Source organism: Poecile atricapillus, chromosome 23 (assembly GCF_030490865.1).
Source record: "Poecile atricapillus isolate bPoeAtr1 chromosome 23, bPoeAtr1.hap1, whole genome shotgun sequence".
Classification (NCBI taxonomy): Eukaryota; Metazoa; Chordata; class Aves; order Passeriformes; family Paridae; genus Poecile; species Poecile atricapillus.
This window is the reverse complement of record NC_081271.1, coordinates 3,654,017-3,671,141: the sequence shown is the minus strand read 5'-3', so window position 1 is coordinate 3,671,141 and position 17,125 is coordinate 3,654,017. Positions and strand designations below refer to the sequence as shown.

The 17,125-nt window shown below is 54.0% G+C and overlaps 1 protein-coding gene across 1 annotated transcript in view; it reads right to left on the bottom strand.

Annotated features, from left to right (window-relative positions):
* SCUBE3 (signal peptide, CUB domain and EGF like domain containing 3) overlaps positions 1-16,709 on the bottom strand; it is a 31,299-nt gene extending 14,590 nt beyond the window's left edge. Inside the window, exons 1-7 of the mRNA XM_058855576.1 lie at positions 16,594-16,709; positions 11,999-12,138; positions 8,744-8,866; positions 7,686-7,811; positions 4,761-4,895; positions 3,689-3,814; positions 2,674-2,790 (exon numbers count right to left, since the gene is read on the bottom strand). Coding sequence (XP_058711559.1) covers positions 2,674-2,790; positions 3,689-3,814; positions 4,761-4,895; positions 7,686-7,811; positions 8,744-8,866; positions 11,999-12,138; positions 16,594-16,709 — 883 coding nt within the window. The remainder of the gene's footprint in view (positions 1-2,673; positions 2,791-3,688; positions 3,815-4,760; positions 4,896-7,685; positions 7,812-8,743; positions 8,867-11,998; positions 12,139-16,593) is intronic.
* Between the last annotated feature and the right edge of the window lie 416 nt (positions 16,710-17,125).

Below are 17,125 nucleotides of genomic sequence, written 5' to 3'. Positions count from 1 at the left end.
ATTTAGCAGCCAAGCCAGCAACGAGCCCAAATCCTGGGTGTGCTTGGGCTCAGCCTCACCAGTGGGTCAATACCCCCCAGCTGTAGGTCCAGAGCTCCCAGGACCATCAGCTCCACAAAGCTGGGGAGCATCAGCGGTGCCGCCACAAACCGCCTAGGCGTGGGCCAGGAAATCAGCCATAAAACTTGAGCTGGGTTTAGTTTCCTTCTCCATCTAATCATATTTCTTCCCTGTCCACCCCCTCCTGCTCCACCAGTGCTCACAAGTGGGGAGCCAGCAACAGCCCTTCTGCACCCTAAATATATGTGGGAGGGAGCTGCAATGATGCCTTGTGGGTAAATCTTCCTGGAAAGTTAAAATATACATCAACTGTGACAGCTGTTTTTGCATCTCCCTGTGGGCACTGCACCCTTGGCTGCTGGAGGGCTGTTTTATGTGCTTTTTTTCCTTCTTTTTTTTTTTTTTTAAAGGCCGCTTTTGGGGCATAAATATAAATATATAAGGTCATCGGCCTCCCCTCCAGCTCCCCCTCCCCCTCATGCCTGCAGACATGTTAGGAGCCATTAGTGATGGCCCCTGTGCTTAGAGGCATGTTCCTCATTATCTGCATTTTTAAAAGCAGCAATAAAAAGCGGAAAAATGAAAAACACTGGCCGTGGCCTAATGAAACTGTCACTCAGAGGGGCTGATCATGCTTCCTGCCGCATGGTGTGATCTGAAGGGAACCTGGACCAGGGGCCTGTCCCGGCAGCCCATCAAACACACCGCGTACAATTTCAAAGCCCATGGCCCGGGGAACGACTTTGCGTTTCCCCTCACTGGAAACTTTATTCCCCTTGAAATGATGAAATATTTTGGAGGAAATGGGGAAGGGGCGGTGAGGGGGGCAGTGTGGATGGGGGAGGGCTGTTTGCTGTGCCTGAGCCATAAAACAAGAAAGGGTGGTTATAAATATCCGAGCAGGTACCTCGGCTGTAAATCTGCTGGCCGGGCATCCCCACGGGGTGGCTGCTGGCTCCCAGGGGCTGGAGCACAACCCCTTGGTGTTCCCACGGTGGGGCTGGGGAATCCCCCAGGGAATGCAGGAGCTTGGCAGGTCCCTTCCTGTGAGAGGGGATTGCAGAGCCCAAAGGGATGAGACTGGCGTGGTGTGGTGGTAGGCTTTGGGCTGGTGCTGCTCCTAAAATCCTCTAGTGCAGTGTTTGATTTCCCCTGGACAAGGGGAGAGCTCACAGGGATGTGCTGGCTCTGGTGGGAGATGTCTCCCCAGCAGGTACAGTGCAGGGCGTGGGGACAAAGAGGGAGACTTTGGCCAGGACAAAAGGATGAGTGATTTTGGAAACCCCCAAATCCCATCCTCACACCTGTGGTAACCAGGGTCTGAGCGCAGAGACCACCCCCCCACCCCCCACCCCCCCCAGCAAACAGACTGCTCTGAAGCATCCCCCAAATCATGAGATGCTTTGGAGAGCTGCTCCCTCACCCCCAACACCCAACAGGTCAGGGGCATCCTTGGTCCCAAACCTGCCCAAGTCAGACGCCACACGCAGGGCCCTTCATCCAGGAGGAACCCATCAGCTGACACACCCGGGGTCCTGAGCTCCCCACCCAGGCACAGCAACAACCCTGGGAGGCTCCTCAGAGGTGGGACAGGACGCAGTGGCTGTGGGAACAAACATGAGGACGGCGGGGAGCAGGGGCTGCGAGCGCCGGCCAGCAGCCAGGAGGGATTGGGATCCATCCTGGGAGCAGGCTGGGGGACAGCAATGACATTAAGGCAGCAGTGAGCTGAGGGGCAGTAGGGCTTTGCTGGGGGCTCAGCCCCCAGCACCCCTCAAAGCTGGCAGGGAGCAGCCAGGGGCTCAGGGGGCATCCTCTGCCCTGAGGACGGAGCCGTCTGTGGAAAGCACGGAGGGCTTTCTGTTCAGGCACAGCAGGAACATGGGGAGCCAAAACCTCTCTTGCTTTCAGTTCCTTTTTCTTTTTCATTTTGCAGTAAGAACTCAAATGTCTCAAGCAATTGTGGACTTAATCATTCCCCAAATATAACATTTTTTAAATCAAAGCAGCTGTTAAACAGCACAAGCATATGAAACCAGTAAAACTTCTATCTCTGCTTGATGTTTTACAATTTGAAAATGCACACAGGAAAAGGACAATTCTGGGGGTGGTTGAGTTGTCAGGTTGTTGGGGTTTTGGTTTTTTTGATTTTTGCAAGACAATTGTTCCTGAGCTGAGGCCCCACAACACCAAGTTGGAACAGATTGCTGTGGGCAAACCTGCCCCCTCCACATCCCTCCTCAAAAGCTGCCAGTGACAGCAACAGTAACAATTCCCAGCGTGGGGACATCCTCACAGCTGTCTCTTCAGCAGCACAGAAGCAGGCAGGGACCCCTGCCCACACCCCAGCACAGCAACCTGTCCCCAGATGTCCCCTCAAGCACCACCAAAATCACTCCTGCTCCCCGTGGCTGTGCAGAGACACATCCCTGCACCCCCGGGTACCGCAGCATCCCTCACACGTGCGCTGAGCTGCCCCGGTCTCAGCAAAAGGAAATCACTGCATGCCCAAGGCTTGGGAAAAACCCTTCACCAGGCCAAGGACAGTTCACCCAGGGAGGAAGATGAGCCATCCCCCTCCCCAACCCACGTGTGGGCGATGGCCTCACCTACCTATGCACGTCACCCCGTCTGAGTGGAGCAGGAATTTGACGTGGCAGCCGCACTTGGGCCCCTGGTCGGTGTCATCGCAGGTGTGCTGGCAGCCCCCGTTCCCGTAGTTGCAGGTCACTGTGGGAGCAAAGCAGCACAGCCCCAACTTCTTCCCTGCCTCGCATCCACATGTACCATATAAAGCTGGCTTGGAAACACCTTGTCCGTATCCTCAGAGACTTCTCTCCCTCCTTCCCTTCCTTCCTCCCTCACAGATAATTCCTAAAGCCCTTCATTTTCCCTGTGGGATCTTAGCAGATGCAGGTTGTTATGTGGTTTCTCATGTCTTCCCTCTGCATGTCTGCTAAATGCCACCAGTGGAGTCCAAGAAAAGGTGGGCTGGCTGACCCTGAATCCCATGGAAGGGCAAAACTTTCCTGAGCTCTGGAATGCATAGGAGCTTTTGGGAATCCCTGTCAGCCTTCCCCAGGGGGAAAGGTGTGCTGTTCATTTAGTTTAGGATTAAACCTTTATTTCATCAGCTATTTTAAACATTTGCTGCACACAGCAAATGAGAAACAAAATAAAAATAATTGCATAAAGACACACATATCTATTTAATAATGCTGGCACTGCCAGTGGGATGCTGGCAGGAGATCAGACAGGCTGAGAGCACCAAAACCCCCAGGGGTTCCTGTGCTCCTCACATGCCAATTGCACTCTCCCTGTTCACCTCCCCTTTGGAAAGTGAAACACTGGGACAAGAACAGGGAATGCTGAGCCTCTGGGACCCCCTTGAGCTGCCATTTCAGCCTGGTCATGTAAGGACATAACATCCCATAGTAAAGGGGGCTGCCAGAAGCATTGTCTATAAGGCAACAGAGGCAGAGCTGAGCATGCTGAGCTTCAGGCTCAATGAACCAACTGCTATCAGGGGGTCAGGGCTTTGCTGCAGGAGCAGGAGGCATCTGTGCCATGGGGACAGGGTTATGGGGTCCCTGGGAGGCCGTATCCCCAGCCCTGGAGTGCTCCTTACGTTTGCAGTCACGCTGGTTCTTGGTGAGCTCAAAGCCGGGGCGGCACTCGCAGGCGATGCCCCCTTTGGGGGTCTCCCGGCAGATGTGGGCACAGCCATGGTTCTTGTTCATGCAGTTCATGCCTTCTAAAAGAGAAAAGGAAGCAAAGAAATGCTCCAAAAGCTGCTGGCACTGGTCAGCAGTGGAAGGATGTCTGAGGTGGGATGGGGTGGGGAGATGAAGGAAACTTTGTCAGTGAGGACCTTGCGGGAGCAGGATAACCCTGGCCAGCTCCTGGCACAGAGCTGCTTGGGAAGGTGGACAAAACCACCTGGGAGCCTTCGACCTTTGATTCCCTCCCACCTTGGGTGAGACCCTGCTCCCACATCTCTCAGTGGCTTTAAACCCCGTTGAGCTCAAGACCCAGCACCTGCATCCCTGTCCCCAGTAGGAACCACCCACTGTGGCACCAGGAGGAAGGAGCAGCCAGCTCATCCCTCCTGGACATGCAAGGGATGGGGACACAGGAGATGACACTGCAGCTGCTCCCGTCCTGGGCACGGTAAGATTCCTGGAGAGCTGGAGTGACCAACACAGCTGGGAAGGAGGAAAGCAAAAACACTCAGCTGGCTTTGCCAAACAGCAGAGATAAAAATCAGCAGAGACACAAAAATCTCTCATTTCCTCCTATTTTGGCTAAGAGATTGCTCCAGACAGCAACAATTTAGAGTTGATACCGAGATGAAGGGCTCAGTGCTGTGTAAGACCTGGCAGGGGAAGATGTGTCTCTTAAGGTGGTGTGAGGACCTCTAGGTCCTTCTCTTTATAAATAAATTGCTCTGGGCATAGGATTAATGTCCCCTGCTCAGTATTGTTGTGCCTGGTCAAGGGGCCTGTGAGGGTTTTGCTGCAGGACATTTGTCACCTCTCCCAGTGTGCCTGCTGCAGATTCACTTTCAAATCTGCCACACCAAGAAGCCAGCAGCAGCACCTAAACCCAGGCAGGAGTGGCCAGAGGTGACAGAGGACAGACCTGCCTGATAAAGGCAGGGATAGAGGGTGCCCCAGGGTGTGGAACTGCTGAGCACTGACCTTCAGGGCGCTGGATGCAGGTGTGCTGGTTGTCACTGAGGAAGAAGCCCTCCCGGCAGAAGCACTCATAGCTGCCCATCATGTTGACACAGGTCTGCTGGCAGCCACCGTTGCCCTCTGAGCACTCATCCAGGTCTGCAGAGAGAAGGTGGCAGGGGGTGAGCACAGCTCCTTGGCACACCAAGGTGATGGGGACTGGCTGGGACAGATCTGCTGGGCAGTAACTTCTGCCTTACATCTGTGATCCTGCAGCTGGAAGGAAGGGGAATGCTTGGCAGTGCAGGGGTGAAGGCAAAGCACAGCAGGAGTGGGTGCAGGGATCACACAGCTTCCCTGACAGATGGCCTCATTTTACAGAAGGGAACACCAGACCACAGAGAAAGGGGTTTTCCTTGTTCCAGAAAACCCAAAGCACCCAGGATGCTCATGCAGGATGCTGGCTGCAGCCAGCCCCTGCTCCCAGCCCCTCAGAGCCTGTTGCCAGCTGGGGATGCCTGCACTTCATTAGGAAGAGCTGGGAAACCTTAGCCCAGAGCAGGGATAATTACTTGTAAGGAGACTCGCATCCCCTGCCCTCACACCTGTTTTGGTTTAACAAGCTGAGGCTGCAAGGGGCTGAGATGTGGCCCCGTGGCAGCAGCAATGCCTTCACCCTAGGCTGCTCCTGCTCCAGCCCTGCAAAACCTGCATTTAATGAGCAGCAACTGCCCATTGCTCTCTCTTTAGAGGATTTTTTGGGACAGTGGTCCAAGCTGAACCCACCAGTGCCTTGAGGTGCCAGAGCACCCAGGACTCCAGGCTTGGGCAGAGACAAATCTGTGCCGTGGCCGCCCCTTGTCCCCTCTGCCCGCGGGGCCAGGTGATGGTGTCGGGCCGGGAAGCGAGGGGCCCCGTGCCAAAGAAAACGTCCTGTGAACTCGAGCGTTGCAGAGCTGTGGCTGAGGGGAAAACTGAGCCCAGCCAGCATCGCCCACCGGAAACGCCACAACAGCGGCTCAGTGACGGCACGTGCCAGGGGCTCCCAGGCCCCCCAGCATCAGCCCCCTCCCCAAACAGCACAGCACGCACCAAACCCCTTACTTTTGGGCAAAATGGATGGAGAGATGGATGCCCCAGCAGTGTGGGTGCCTTGCACTGTGCCCCATCTCCTGGCAAGGCCAGAGGGGACGATCAGAAATATGAAAGCAGGGCTGCAGCTCTAGTTGGAAATAGCCAGTGGAGCCCAGGAGCACCCCACAAACTTGCTGTCTTGGAAAGGAGGTGTTGAAAACACCCTCTCACCCACAGGGCAGTGAGGGCTGACACCTGGGCTGCAGCCAGGCATCCGCTGCGATGGCAGGGAGCTCATGGCTTCCTCCAGTGCTCATCCCAGCCAAGCTATGTCCTGCAGATGCCAATAACCCCACTCTCAAATCCCTCCACTTAAAACAAGGGCTTAATGTCTCGCAACTTCTCCTTCCAGCTCTGCTCAAAAATGAGAAGGTAGCCATTCAAACCCGATGGCTGAAACAAGACTCCACAGCTCTAATACCTGTTTTATTAAAGGCAATGGAGATGGGCAGAAGCCAGCATGGCCTGTGTCAGGACGGGGGCTTGAATTCCTGTCCTGGTTCAAAAGGTCGCTCAGCGTGGGCAATGGAGGGGCTGGTGGTGGGCATGTACCCTGAACCCTCTCCAGCTCAGCTCCTGCCCATGGCACTGGCAAAGTCTGGGCACAACACCCTGCTTTGCTCTGCTTCTCTTTCTTTTGACTAAAAGGGGATGCAGGCAGGTTGGGAAAAGCACATCAGGATCAGGCATGAGATGTGGGATGAGTAAAGGAAGGGCTCTAGGTGGGAGCCAGCATGCGCCCCCCACATCCCTGCTTGCCCGGCTGCTCCCCAGACATCTCCATCCCCTCCCACCCAACTCTGTAAACACATGACGTCCAGCTTTCCTTTCTTCTCCTCGGGCTCATCGTCCTCCGGGAGAGGAAGGCAGAGCCTCCCGCCCGCGCCTCCTCCCAGCTGTGTAAATCTCCCCCCTCCCCGAGGAGGCTGCAAAGATCCCGGTGATGGTGCTTAATGCAAAGCGTATGTGTCCATAATCCCTTCCCCCTCCTCCTCCTTCCAGTGACGAGCTCATTAATGACCCCTCTGCAGACACTAATTAGAAAATAGCCTGAGCTGCAGGCGGAGGGAGGCGGGCGGCCCTGGCCCCGGAGCTCCCACCGCGGATGCCGCGGGAGGATGCGGGTGACGGGCGCGGGCAGCTCCGCGGGCCCCGGGGCTCTGACGGGAGCTTTGGCTCCGCCGCGGCCGGATGGAGTTTCGGGCGGTGGGAAGTGGCAAGGAGGATGCACGGCCGCTCCGTAGGCAGATGCCGGGTTTTTCTTGGCGCGGGGATTATTTATCCAGTCCCTTCGCTGGTTCCCATCCCCATCATATTTGCTATTAACTCATCTATTTTGGCAGGTGCAGGGCTGACCTCAAGCACGAGCCGAGCGAGTGGCAGGGCCCGGGTGAGCTCGTCCTGCCCTCGGCAGCGGCACAGAGCTGCTGGCCCGGCCACTTGCCGCAGCAGGATGCGGCTGTGGGGAGCCTGTGCCTCACCCTCAGCAACTCCAAACCAAACTCTCCCAGTTTTGCCTCACCCCAAGCCTCCCAGTCTACAAATGGACCCACAGAAGGAGTTTTTCTCCCAGCACTGAACGTCCTTCCTTGGCATCACCCCCGTGTAATGGGGAGCAATTCTGTCCCCAGCGAGCCACTGCAGCACAGGACATGCCTGCAGTGGCTTCATGCCCTGAGAGTGCCACCAAGTTCCACGGCTCTACAGTGGGTCTCGGGCTCTTGGGTCTTGGGAAGTGCCCAGCAAAGTAAGCCAGCAGGTCGTTCCTAAGGTGCTGGAGCAGCTGAGGAACTGCAGCATGCTGACATCCCTCACCTAAGCAGTTGTGGCCATCGTGTGCCAGGCGGAAGCCGTCGTAGCAGGTGCAGCGGTAGTTGCCGGGGATGTTCACGCACTCATGCACGCAGCCCGCGTTGTCTTCCCGCTCGCACTCGTCAACATCTGGGGAGAAGAAGGGTGGGAGAGCTGCAGGGCTGCCCTGGGTGCTGCCTGCCAAGGGTGCTGCTCTCCATCTCCAGCATCTTTCCCACCAAGCTGGCAATGGGCCCTGGGTCTTCTGCTCTCTCTGCCTATTCCAGCTGGTTGTCAGCTCCATTATCACCTGCAGCATCCCTCCAGACCCTATAAAAACATCCCCATTCTCCCCAGCCTAGGTGCTGGACTCCCAGCTAACCCAGTCTTGCAGCTTTAGCTTGGTGCAGAGTGCTGGGAACCTCTTGGGATTTCCCAGGGTGCTGGCAGAGCAGCCTGTCTCCATGGCAAAGCCCTGCAGTGCCTGGAGCACTTTAATCCCTCTGCTATTTGTACTTGGCCCATCCTGACCCTGAACCTGCTTCGAGCAGAGCTGAGAATTTTTCCCCTGCCCCAATCCTGCTTTCCTCCTGCTGCTGATGCTCCATGGAGCCCATTTTCTTTCCATTCCCCACTCAGTGGTATCTATAGATAGATATATGCCTATACCTATATCAATACTTACATTTACACTTGTATCTACATCTATATTGATATTCACACCATCTATATGTCTATTTCTCGTATTTTTAAGTTTCTGATGTTTTAGCTGCTAATGCAGTTCTGCAGCCTCAGGGCCAGAAATCCTACAGGAAAATAAGCCCAGCTTTGTTTAAAACAAGCCCAAACCATGCCAGGACAATGGGTGCCACCATCACCAGCAAGGACAGAGTCCTCTCTGTCCCCATGCACTGTCATCAGGAGTTTGGGGCAAAAAAAGAGAAATAAAAGGTTTACAATGGGCTGGGGTGAACAAGCGGCCTTTTTACATGGGCCAGTGCTGATGAGCCACCACTGGCCTCTGACCTGCTAGGGCTGTCACTTGTCAGTAGGGCTCTGGCTCTGGAGCAGCGTGTCCCTACCTTTGCAGTGCTTCCCATCCCCAGTGTAGCCGGACTTGCAGATGCACTTGTAGGACTTGGGGGTGTTCTGGCAGATGGCATCGATGTGGCAGTTGTCGGTGCCTTCCACGCACTCGTCAACATCTGCAAGAGGACAGGTGAGGGGAACAAAGGGGAGATCCTAGGACCTCTACCCTTGTCCCCATGGCAGCCACCACCCCAGGTGACAGATCCCAGCAGCCTCTGGCTCCTCAACCAACCCTGACACAGCCAGTGCCAGAGCTCTGGACATGGTGAATCACTGGGTCCGCTCCCAAACAGCACAACCTCTGTCCCCTCTTGGGCACATCACCCTGAGACTCCCTGGCCCTTTCATGTGTCTGATGATAGAAAATGCTGCTCCAGCATTCCTAGTCCAGGCTGGAGCCAGCCCAGGCAGAGGTGAAAGTCTCTGTCTCCAATTAGCTGTTTCCTGAGCCAACCAGGCACACAAATAATTGTCATTGCTTTCTATTCTTAGGTGCCAAGGAATGTGCACGAATTAGCAGGGACCACACTAAATAAACCTGGGAGACAGGAGTGAGAAGGAGGGAGAACTGGGAAAAGCATCAAGGCTTCCTTGGGGACATGGACAAAATTTGCATCGTCTCCCTCCCTCTTTGCCCCTGAACCTCCTTTGGGATGCAGTGCAGTGGTACCCAGGACATCACATCCAGAGCTCCATGTGCTGGCAATGGCCTCAAGCAGCAGTGCCCAAGGGTTTGCTGTGACAGGAGGCCGTGGGAGTGGAGGTTTTAGTAATATTTGGGAAATGCAGAAGCCTCAAGCACATGGAATAGAGGCTTGTGAGCAAAAGGCTGCTCAGCTGGCTCTCACTGCCTTCCCTGCTCTGGCAGTCAGGGAGATGTAGTGCCCTGAAGTGGGCACATCCCCTCTGTGACTGCCAGTGCCTGGAGATCAGGCTGCTGAGGGCCAGCTGGGGGCTGAGCATTACCCACAGCCCCTCAGGTATGGCAGGGCTCCCAGAACAGCCCAGGCTCCAGCTCCACGTGGGGAGCATCAGCGCTGCTCCTGGACGGATTTGCCTCCACCTCCTCTCAAAGCTATAGGAAGCTTCTCACTGGGGAAGTGAGAGTCCTTCCAGCTTTTCTGTACCCCCTCAGGAGGAGCACGAGGCTTCAAAGCTCTCAGCTGCCTTTCAAAAACTGCTTTTCAGCAGCCCCAAGAACAGAAGTGCTCCAGGAGCTTCCCAGAGACCCAAAACATCCCTGCAAGCGGCAGGCGGGCAGGAAGCCCTGCAGCCCCGTGGGACAGGGGCCACGGCCACGGGAACGCCAGCCTGAGCCCTGTCCCGGCCACCCTGGCAGCTCTTCCTTGCCGGGAGATGTGAGTCACCCTGCCGGGGGGAGAAGAGCTTTGTCTCTGCACCGGGGAGGCACGTGCCTGCGCATTGTATAAATATTTACAGCCCGCATTCATATTTGTTATTTGACATTAGCCATGGCGCGCGGCCACCACGGCCTCCCTTGGGCCATTAATCACTGGCTGGAGGCTGACCCATCACGGTGGGGACGATGGTGGGATTGCACAGGGACCAGGGCTCTGCTTCTGGCTGGCACCTACAACAGCTGTGGCACTGGTCATGGTACCACAGTGCTGAGGCTCCCATAGCACCCAGTGTCATCTCCTGCCCGTGCCAGGGGTCCCACGGGGCTCTCGTCCCTTTGAAGAGCTGAGTGTGGCTGTTCAGCATCCCAATGACTTTGCCTTGGGCTCCTGCATCCCTCACTGGGCTCCCAGCGGGGTGGTGGGAGGTTGTGGCACTGGAGCAGGGGGATGTGGAGGGTGCCAAGTGCTGGCCACAATGTGCATGGGAACTCAGCAGCAGCAAAGCTGATGCTGACCCAAAGGTCTGCTGAACCTGCAGATCCTGGTCCTGGCCCTGCAGGTTGGGATCTCCCCTTCAGATGTTCCCCCAAAGTTATAAATCACGTTGTGGTGCTTCGAGCCGTGGTGCCAAGGTGACAGCTGTGCGGTCCAGCACCCTGGGCACACCCCTGGCACACATGTGGGAACCTGCACCCAAACAGTTCAGAGCATCCAGCAAACCCCATCTCCTGCCCCTAAAAACGCTCAGAACATGAAGCGTCCACCAGGCATAAATCACATCATTGAAAATTTCCCAGTCTTTTGCCAGGAATCTCACTTTTGGGGGAATTTTATTTCCTATTTCATTTTCCTTCTGCTCTCTCAAACTCAACAATGAACAACATGCATGAGGCACCAAATGCACCTCTGGCCCTTTCCCACTCACACATGTATAGCATCCTTTTTTTTTCCTATTTTTTTCTTTTTTCCCATTCTCTAACTTTGTTCTCTAACTTTGGAAAGATTACACAACAGCAAAAGTACAAAAGAAAACATTATCAATTTTCCACCCTGTAATTTTTCCAAAGCTAGAGTCATTCTGAAAGGTTACAGGATTATTTAAAAAAAAAAAAAAGAAAAAAGTGTCTGTGGGAAGAGTGAATAAATACCCTCATGGGCACCCCAGGAGCTGTCCCAGGATTGGCAAAGATCCCAGTCTTAGAATGCCGAAATTTTGGCTCCTCAGTATCTTTCAGAAATGATGTAGTGAATTTAAGTAAAACCCTCTGAAAAGCTCAATTTTTAACATTTTTGTCAACACAAGCAGCATTTTCCCATGAAAGGGAAGGTTTCCTCTCAGGGCAGCCTGTTTTTCCTGCAGGAGAATTTTCTCCATCCAAAAAGCTGCCTGTGGCCTCACTGCAGGTGCTCTGAGTTGCTGCCACATGTGAGAGGGTTCATCTCCAAGACAAGTGAAGATTTTTTTTAAAGTAAAAAATAATTTCTAATGTTCCTGCCCCTATTTGCTCTCCGTAATTTCTCTCTGGGATGTGCCCTGCTTGTCCCCCTACTCTGGGGGACCAGCTCCATTCACAGTCCCAAATCCAGGTGGGCTTTTTGGAGGGTTTGCCAGTCCCCCTGCAGACCTATACCCCTCCAGCCCCTCCAGCTCTTCCTTCCAAATAATCGAAATAATCAAACAAATAATCAAATAACCCTGGTTATCACCCTAGGCTGCCTGAAATGAGCCCAAACCAGGCGGCGCAGAGGGTCGCACCTCCCTGGCACTGGGGAATTCTGCTCCCGGAGGGGAATTTGATTTGGATGAAGATGTTGAAGCCCCATCTCCCTGTCCGACCGCGCTGGGGCTGCTCAGGGCTCCTGGGAGGGCAGGAGCATCCCTGGCACGGCCACCGCCGGGGGCTGCGGCGAAGGGCAGGAGGTTGCGCGCTCGCCCCGTGCCTCGGGCCATGTTTTTTATTCCGTTGTGGGTGGGATTTTCCAGCGCTGGCTGTTGGGCCCCGTTCCGCTCCAGCTGCAGCTTTATTCTTCATTTCAAAGGCAGCGGAGGCAGACGGTTTCAACGCCACTGCCATTTCGAGCGTGCCAAAAGCGGGGGGACCGCCACGTCCCCGGCACCGGCGCGCACCCACCGGGAGCCGAAGGGCTTTGACTGGGGGCCGGGGGGAGGCGGTGGCAGAGCCCCCGGGCACCACCTCTGTGCCCTGCGGTGTCACGCCCGACAGCGAGTAGGGGGATAAAGCAACAGCTCGTATATTTTTAGAGCCTGGATTGAGGCTCTTTCCTTATTTTGTTTTAAAAAAAATAATGAAAGATGGTTTTAGCCGTAGGCCGAAATTCCCAATAAATTTGAGGATGGGGGTGAGATGGGATAACAAAAACTGGCCAGAAAAATCCTAAACAAACAAACCCACCATCCTTTTTCCCTCTCCTGCAAGCACTTCAGCTTTTTCTACAAATTAATTTTATTCTTTGTTTTTATATAGGCATATATACTAACAGCCTGTCTGTATGGGGATGTGTGTGTAGCTGTTGGCAGACATGCAGAATTTCCACTCGGCCTTAATGCCAAATTTAAGTTTTATAACTTCAGTAGCTCCTTTTACCAGGGTATTAATAACCACCTCAGACACTGTGGTGCAGTTTATTAATCATTTGTTCGTCCAGGGAGCTCGCAAGGGCGACTCATGCTGCGCCACAGCATGACAGGCTCAGGGTATGGCCACAGGCAGTGGCAGCCCCTGGGAGGGGATATGGGCCAGGAGAGGGGAGAGGATGCTCTGCAGGGCAGCTTTCTGTAAATTGGCTAAAGAGGAGTCATCAGCACTCAGAGATCCTGATTCAGGTGCTGGGTGATGTCGTGCTGTCAGGATGGGGGTGCCAGTGGTCTCTGGGCAGGTCCCTGTGCACAGGATGGCTCAGAGGGAATGTCCGCATCTCACCATGCAATGGTGACCCCTGAACCAGCCCGGTGCCCTGCACATCCACCCAGCTTTCCCAAAAGCAGGTGGGACACAGGAGATGCAGCTCCAGCGCTTGGCCCTGTGGAATGATGGAGTACAGAAGGAGGAGGAACCCCAAGTCACAGCGAGGACCTGAGGCCATTCCCAGCCTGGTGACCCTACTGTCCAATGCCCAGACCCTGCCCTGTAACCCTCACCATGGGTTTTGCTTCCCCACAGCTTTCAATGACCCAGCAAAGGGCTTTTTTTATCCCCCTCATTTATGCTTCCCATTCCCATAAGGGCAGAGCCAGGTGAGCTGTCCATCCTCTGCAGCAGTCCAATTCATCCTGGTGGATCCCAGTTCCTCCACGATTCCCTAGGTAGGAAATGCTCGCTCCACCTCCTCGTGCCAACCCTGGTCACTTCAACCCAATTCCATCACCACTTCCCCACAGAGGGTTTGATGCTCCACACCAGCAGCCTGTTCATCTCCCCATGGAATTGTCATTGCTGTTCTTCCTTTGGCATATCGGGCTGACCCAGCCTTGCCTTAAAAAATGTGTTTGTTTGTTTTTTGCTCCCGGGAGCAACAATCTCAAGATCTCCAGCAGGGACACAGACTCTCCAAAACACAGCTGGGCATCCTCCAGTGCTGCCTGACAGAGCAAACTTTATTTGCCATCCCAGGCTTCTCCTAAAGCCTCTCAGGGGACTTAGAATTTTGAAAGTGAAGGTTAAGGTCAATCATGCATATTTTTTTCCTAAACAGAGTACTCTGGTGTGGCTGTATGCGAAGGAAAAAATCTATATAAAAAGAAAAGAACCCCAGCTCCTGAGTATTTGGAGTGAGCAATACATCGGCACTGGAAGACTCAAGGTGTCTGAATATTTATACTCCAGTTGGCAGTTACAAAAAAACTCTTCTTCCCTCCTTCCTACCCACCCCCTCCCCTTTTTTAATCTCGGTACAGGCACGTTAGACGCCCTCAGTCAAAGATCTCCTTTGAACTGTGCATGTGAAATGTTTACAGTTTTACATTTCATATTTCAGCGGGGTGGAGGGGACAGGCACAACAGTCGCACACTGTGAATGCTGGAGAGGTAGGAAGGCAGAGGCCAAGGGGGAGGAGGTTTGGCGGCAATGGGAGGAGAATCAAACATCATCTCCATGCTGCAATTGGAAAATTTTAGACTCCTTAAAAAAATACAGACAAATAATCCCTGGCAGTGTAGGTTTTGCAGGTGCATCCCACCACACCAGCCCCTCACGTGGGACAGTGGCTGTGGCCCTGGGCAGCCACACAGCACCAGCCAGGAGAGCTGGTGTCAGCCGTGAACCATTGAGTGGGCTGGGCTGAGGCTGTCATCCCCCCCAGGACCCTGAACTGGGGTGCTGGGAATGCCAGGGGCTGCAAATTGGGGTGCTGGGGTCTCCCAGGGAGACGCTGCCTCTCCCTCCCAGCCCCACACCACATCATCATCTGAGGGGATGTGCAAATAGTTGCAAGGAAAAGTGGCAGATCCTGGGATGTGTTCCCAGTGATGGGGGTCTGCCAGAAGGGCTGGCATTGCCTGAGGATGGTGCAGAACTGCCAGTCCCTGGGCTCTGTCCTCCCAGCCTGCAGGGAGGGACTGATGTGGGCAGACAGCAGGTAAGGGCACTGCTCCAGTGAGAGCAGGAGCTCAGGGCAAACCCTTCTGTCTGGAAGGCTGTGAGATGGACTGACAGACAAGAGGTTGGAACTGGTGACATTATCTATCCAAAACCTGGAGGACTGGTGGGCACAGCAGCGTGTGGGCAGCTTGGCCTGGGGACCACAGGGAGACAGTCCAACCCAGATGTGAACACGTGTCAGGAGCCTCCTCCCTATGGCTATTTAGATTTATATTGTCAGTTCTCCTCTTGAAAGCTTCCCTAGCCCTAAGCTGACTCCAACGCCAGCCAGGTCCACTGGCAGACACCCTCCAGGCCCAGGAACCAGCTCTCTAAATCCTTCCTTCTCCACAGGCTAAACTTTGCAGGGTAATGCAGTACAAGAAATGAGCCAGCAAGCCCAACCCATGACACAATGTTACCCCATCAAGATAAGACCATCCCATGGGAGAGGAGCCCTTCCCAGCCTGTGACAGTCACCTGGCAAGGGTGGCTGTCTCTCAAAAGAGCAAAGGTTTCGGGGTGATGTGTGCCCCATCCTTGGGGTGTCACCTGGCGCACACACCTGATGCTTTTGAGAAATACCCTGCTAACACATCCCAGACACACACAGTGGGTTCAAAGAGCTCAGTGACAGTCAAAAACCCAGGAGGAAGCAGGTTCTGAGGAAAGGCACATGTTGCACCTGCCATCAGTGATGCCCTAATGATGCCCGTGAGTTTGGCCTCATCCAAAAAGGACCAGCACCAGGCCCACCCCTGCCCAGAGCACTTGCAGCCCCATAGGCACCAACCTTTGCCTCTCTGCAGACACCTTCCCCCCTCCCCAGCCCACAGAACCCCTCAAGTGGATTCCTGAGAGGGACCAATTCTCCAGCACAGCCCCCTGGCTGGTGAGCAGCCGGACACCCGGGAGGAGCCAGCGCTGTCCCAGGGCGATGCACCCCGGCACAGGATTGAGCTCACCTCTCTCCACCCCCACTCCACCCCTCTCCTTCCCTGAAGGGATCTGTCAAGTCTCTGCACGATGGAATTTCACTTTGCTATTTTAATGCAATTCTGGCTCAGGCTTAAATGGAACTGGAAACCAAAAGACCTTAATAAATAAATATTATGATAAGAAATGAAAGCAATGCATACACTCAAGATAATTTGAGGGGGGATAAAAACCTAGGCATTCCTTTCTGTGCCTAAATCATAAAGCTTTATGTGAAGTTGGATGCCTTCTCACCAAACCTTTGCCCTGGAAAATCTCTCCTGCTTGCCCAGGCTGCCCTCCGGAGAAGTCGCCTATTGTTTTAGAAACACTTTGAGCCAGATAAGACAATAGCCTTGAAATTCCTTCTAACTTTGTCAGTGACAGGGCTCGGGCGACCATGCGCGTGGCTGGAATCCTCCTACAAGAGACCTTTCATTATATCCTGCGCTCCGAGATTTCATTCACATGCTATTTAATCTCCCCGTACGCACAAACATGCAGCTGCCACAACAGCACAGCCAGAGCTGTGCTGGAGAAACCTTACATGCTATGGAAAGAAAAAGAGAAAACCCGGCAGATTGTACAGATAGTGGTGAATTAAGGAGAAAAACCCCCTTTGAGACAGCCCAGAGGATCATGTATAGGGCTGTGTGTGCTCGTGTGGGCGCACGCACTCCCGTGCGTGTGTATAGAAAAAATCTGAGCTAAATATAGAGGTGCTATAGAAAAGCAAAGGTATAGATAGACCATACATAAAGCTCCGTGTGTATGTCTGGGAAGGGGAAGCTCTGGCTCAATACAGGAGTTGTGAAACAGAAAAGCCCAAAGTTGATAAGGATGGGACATGCCTCTCTTTCCAGGGGAAACAGCTCCTTTAATTTTCAGGCTTAGCTGTGCTCAGCTACCCGAAGTTTCCTGCTGCCCACACCCCTGCAGCCAACATCTGAGATTCCTTCGTGCCGATGAGAAGTCCCTGAGCACAGATGCAGCCTCCCGGCGTTATCAACACCCGCTCCGCCATCCCTGCCCTCCAACCCAGCCCGGAGCAGCCTCCTCACCCATCTCACAGACACAAAACCAGCAGAGCCCCCCCAAGCTCTTCCAAACAGCCACATTTTGCCTGTGATGGATACAGATTTGTTTGCCCACCCTAATTTTCTGCCCCTGCACTCTCTGCCTTGAGATAAAGAGTCCAAACCAGAAAAACCTAAAGTCTAAGAAACGCAACTCATTAAAGAGTTTACAAACCCAACCCCAGCTCCAAGGCAGTAGGCGAGAATATCTGCAAGCGACATTTAAAATCCCCTCCACTGTTTGTTGTTACTGCTGCTGCCTTTTCCAGCCTGCACTTAAACCCCAGCTCTAATGAGGAGATCCGGCTGCCCAATCCACACATCAAACAGCAAACCTTCAAGCAGGGAAGATTTTCTCTTACCT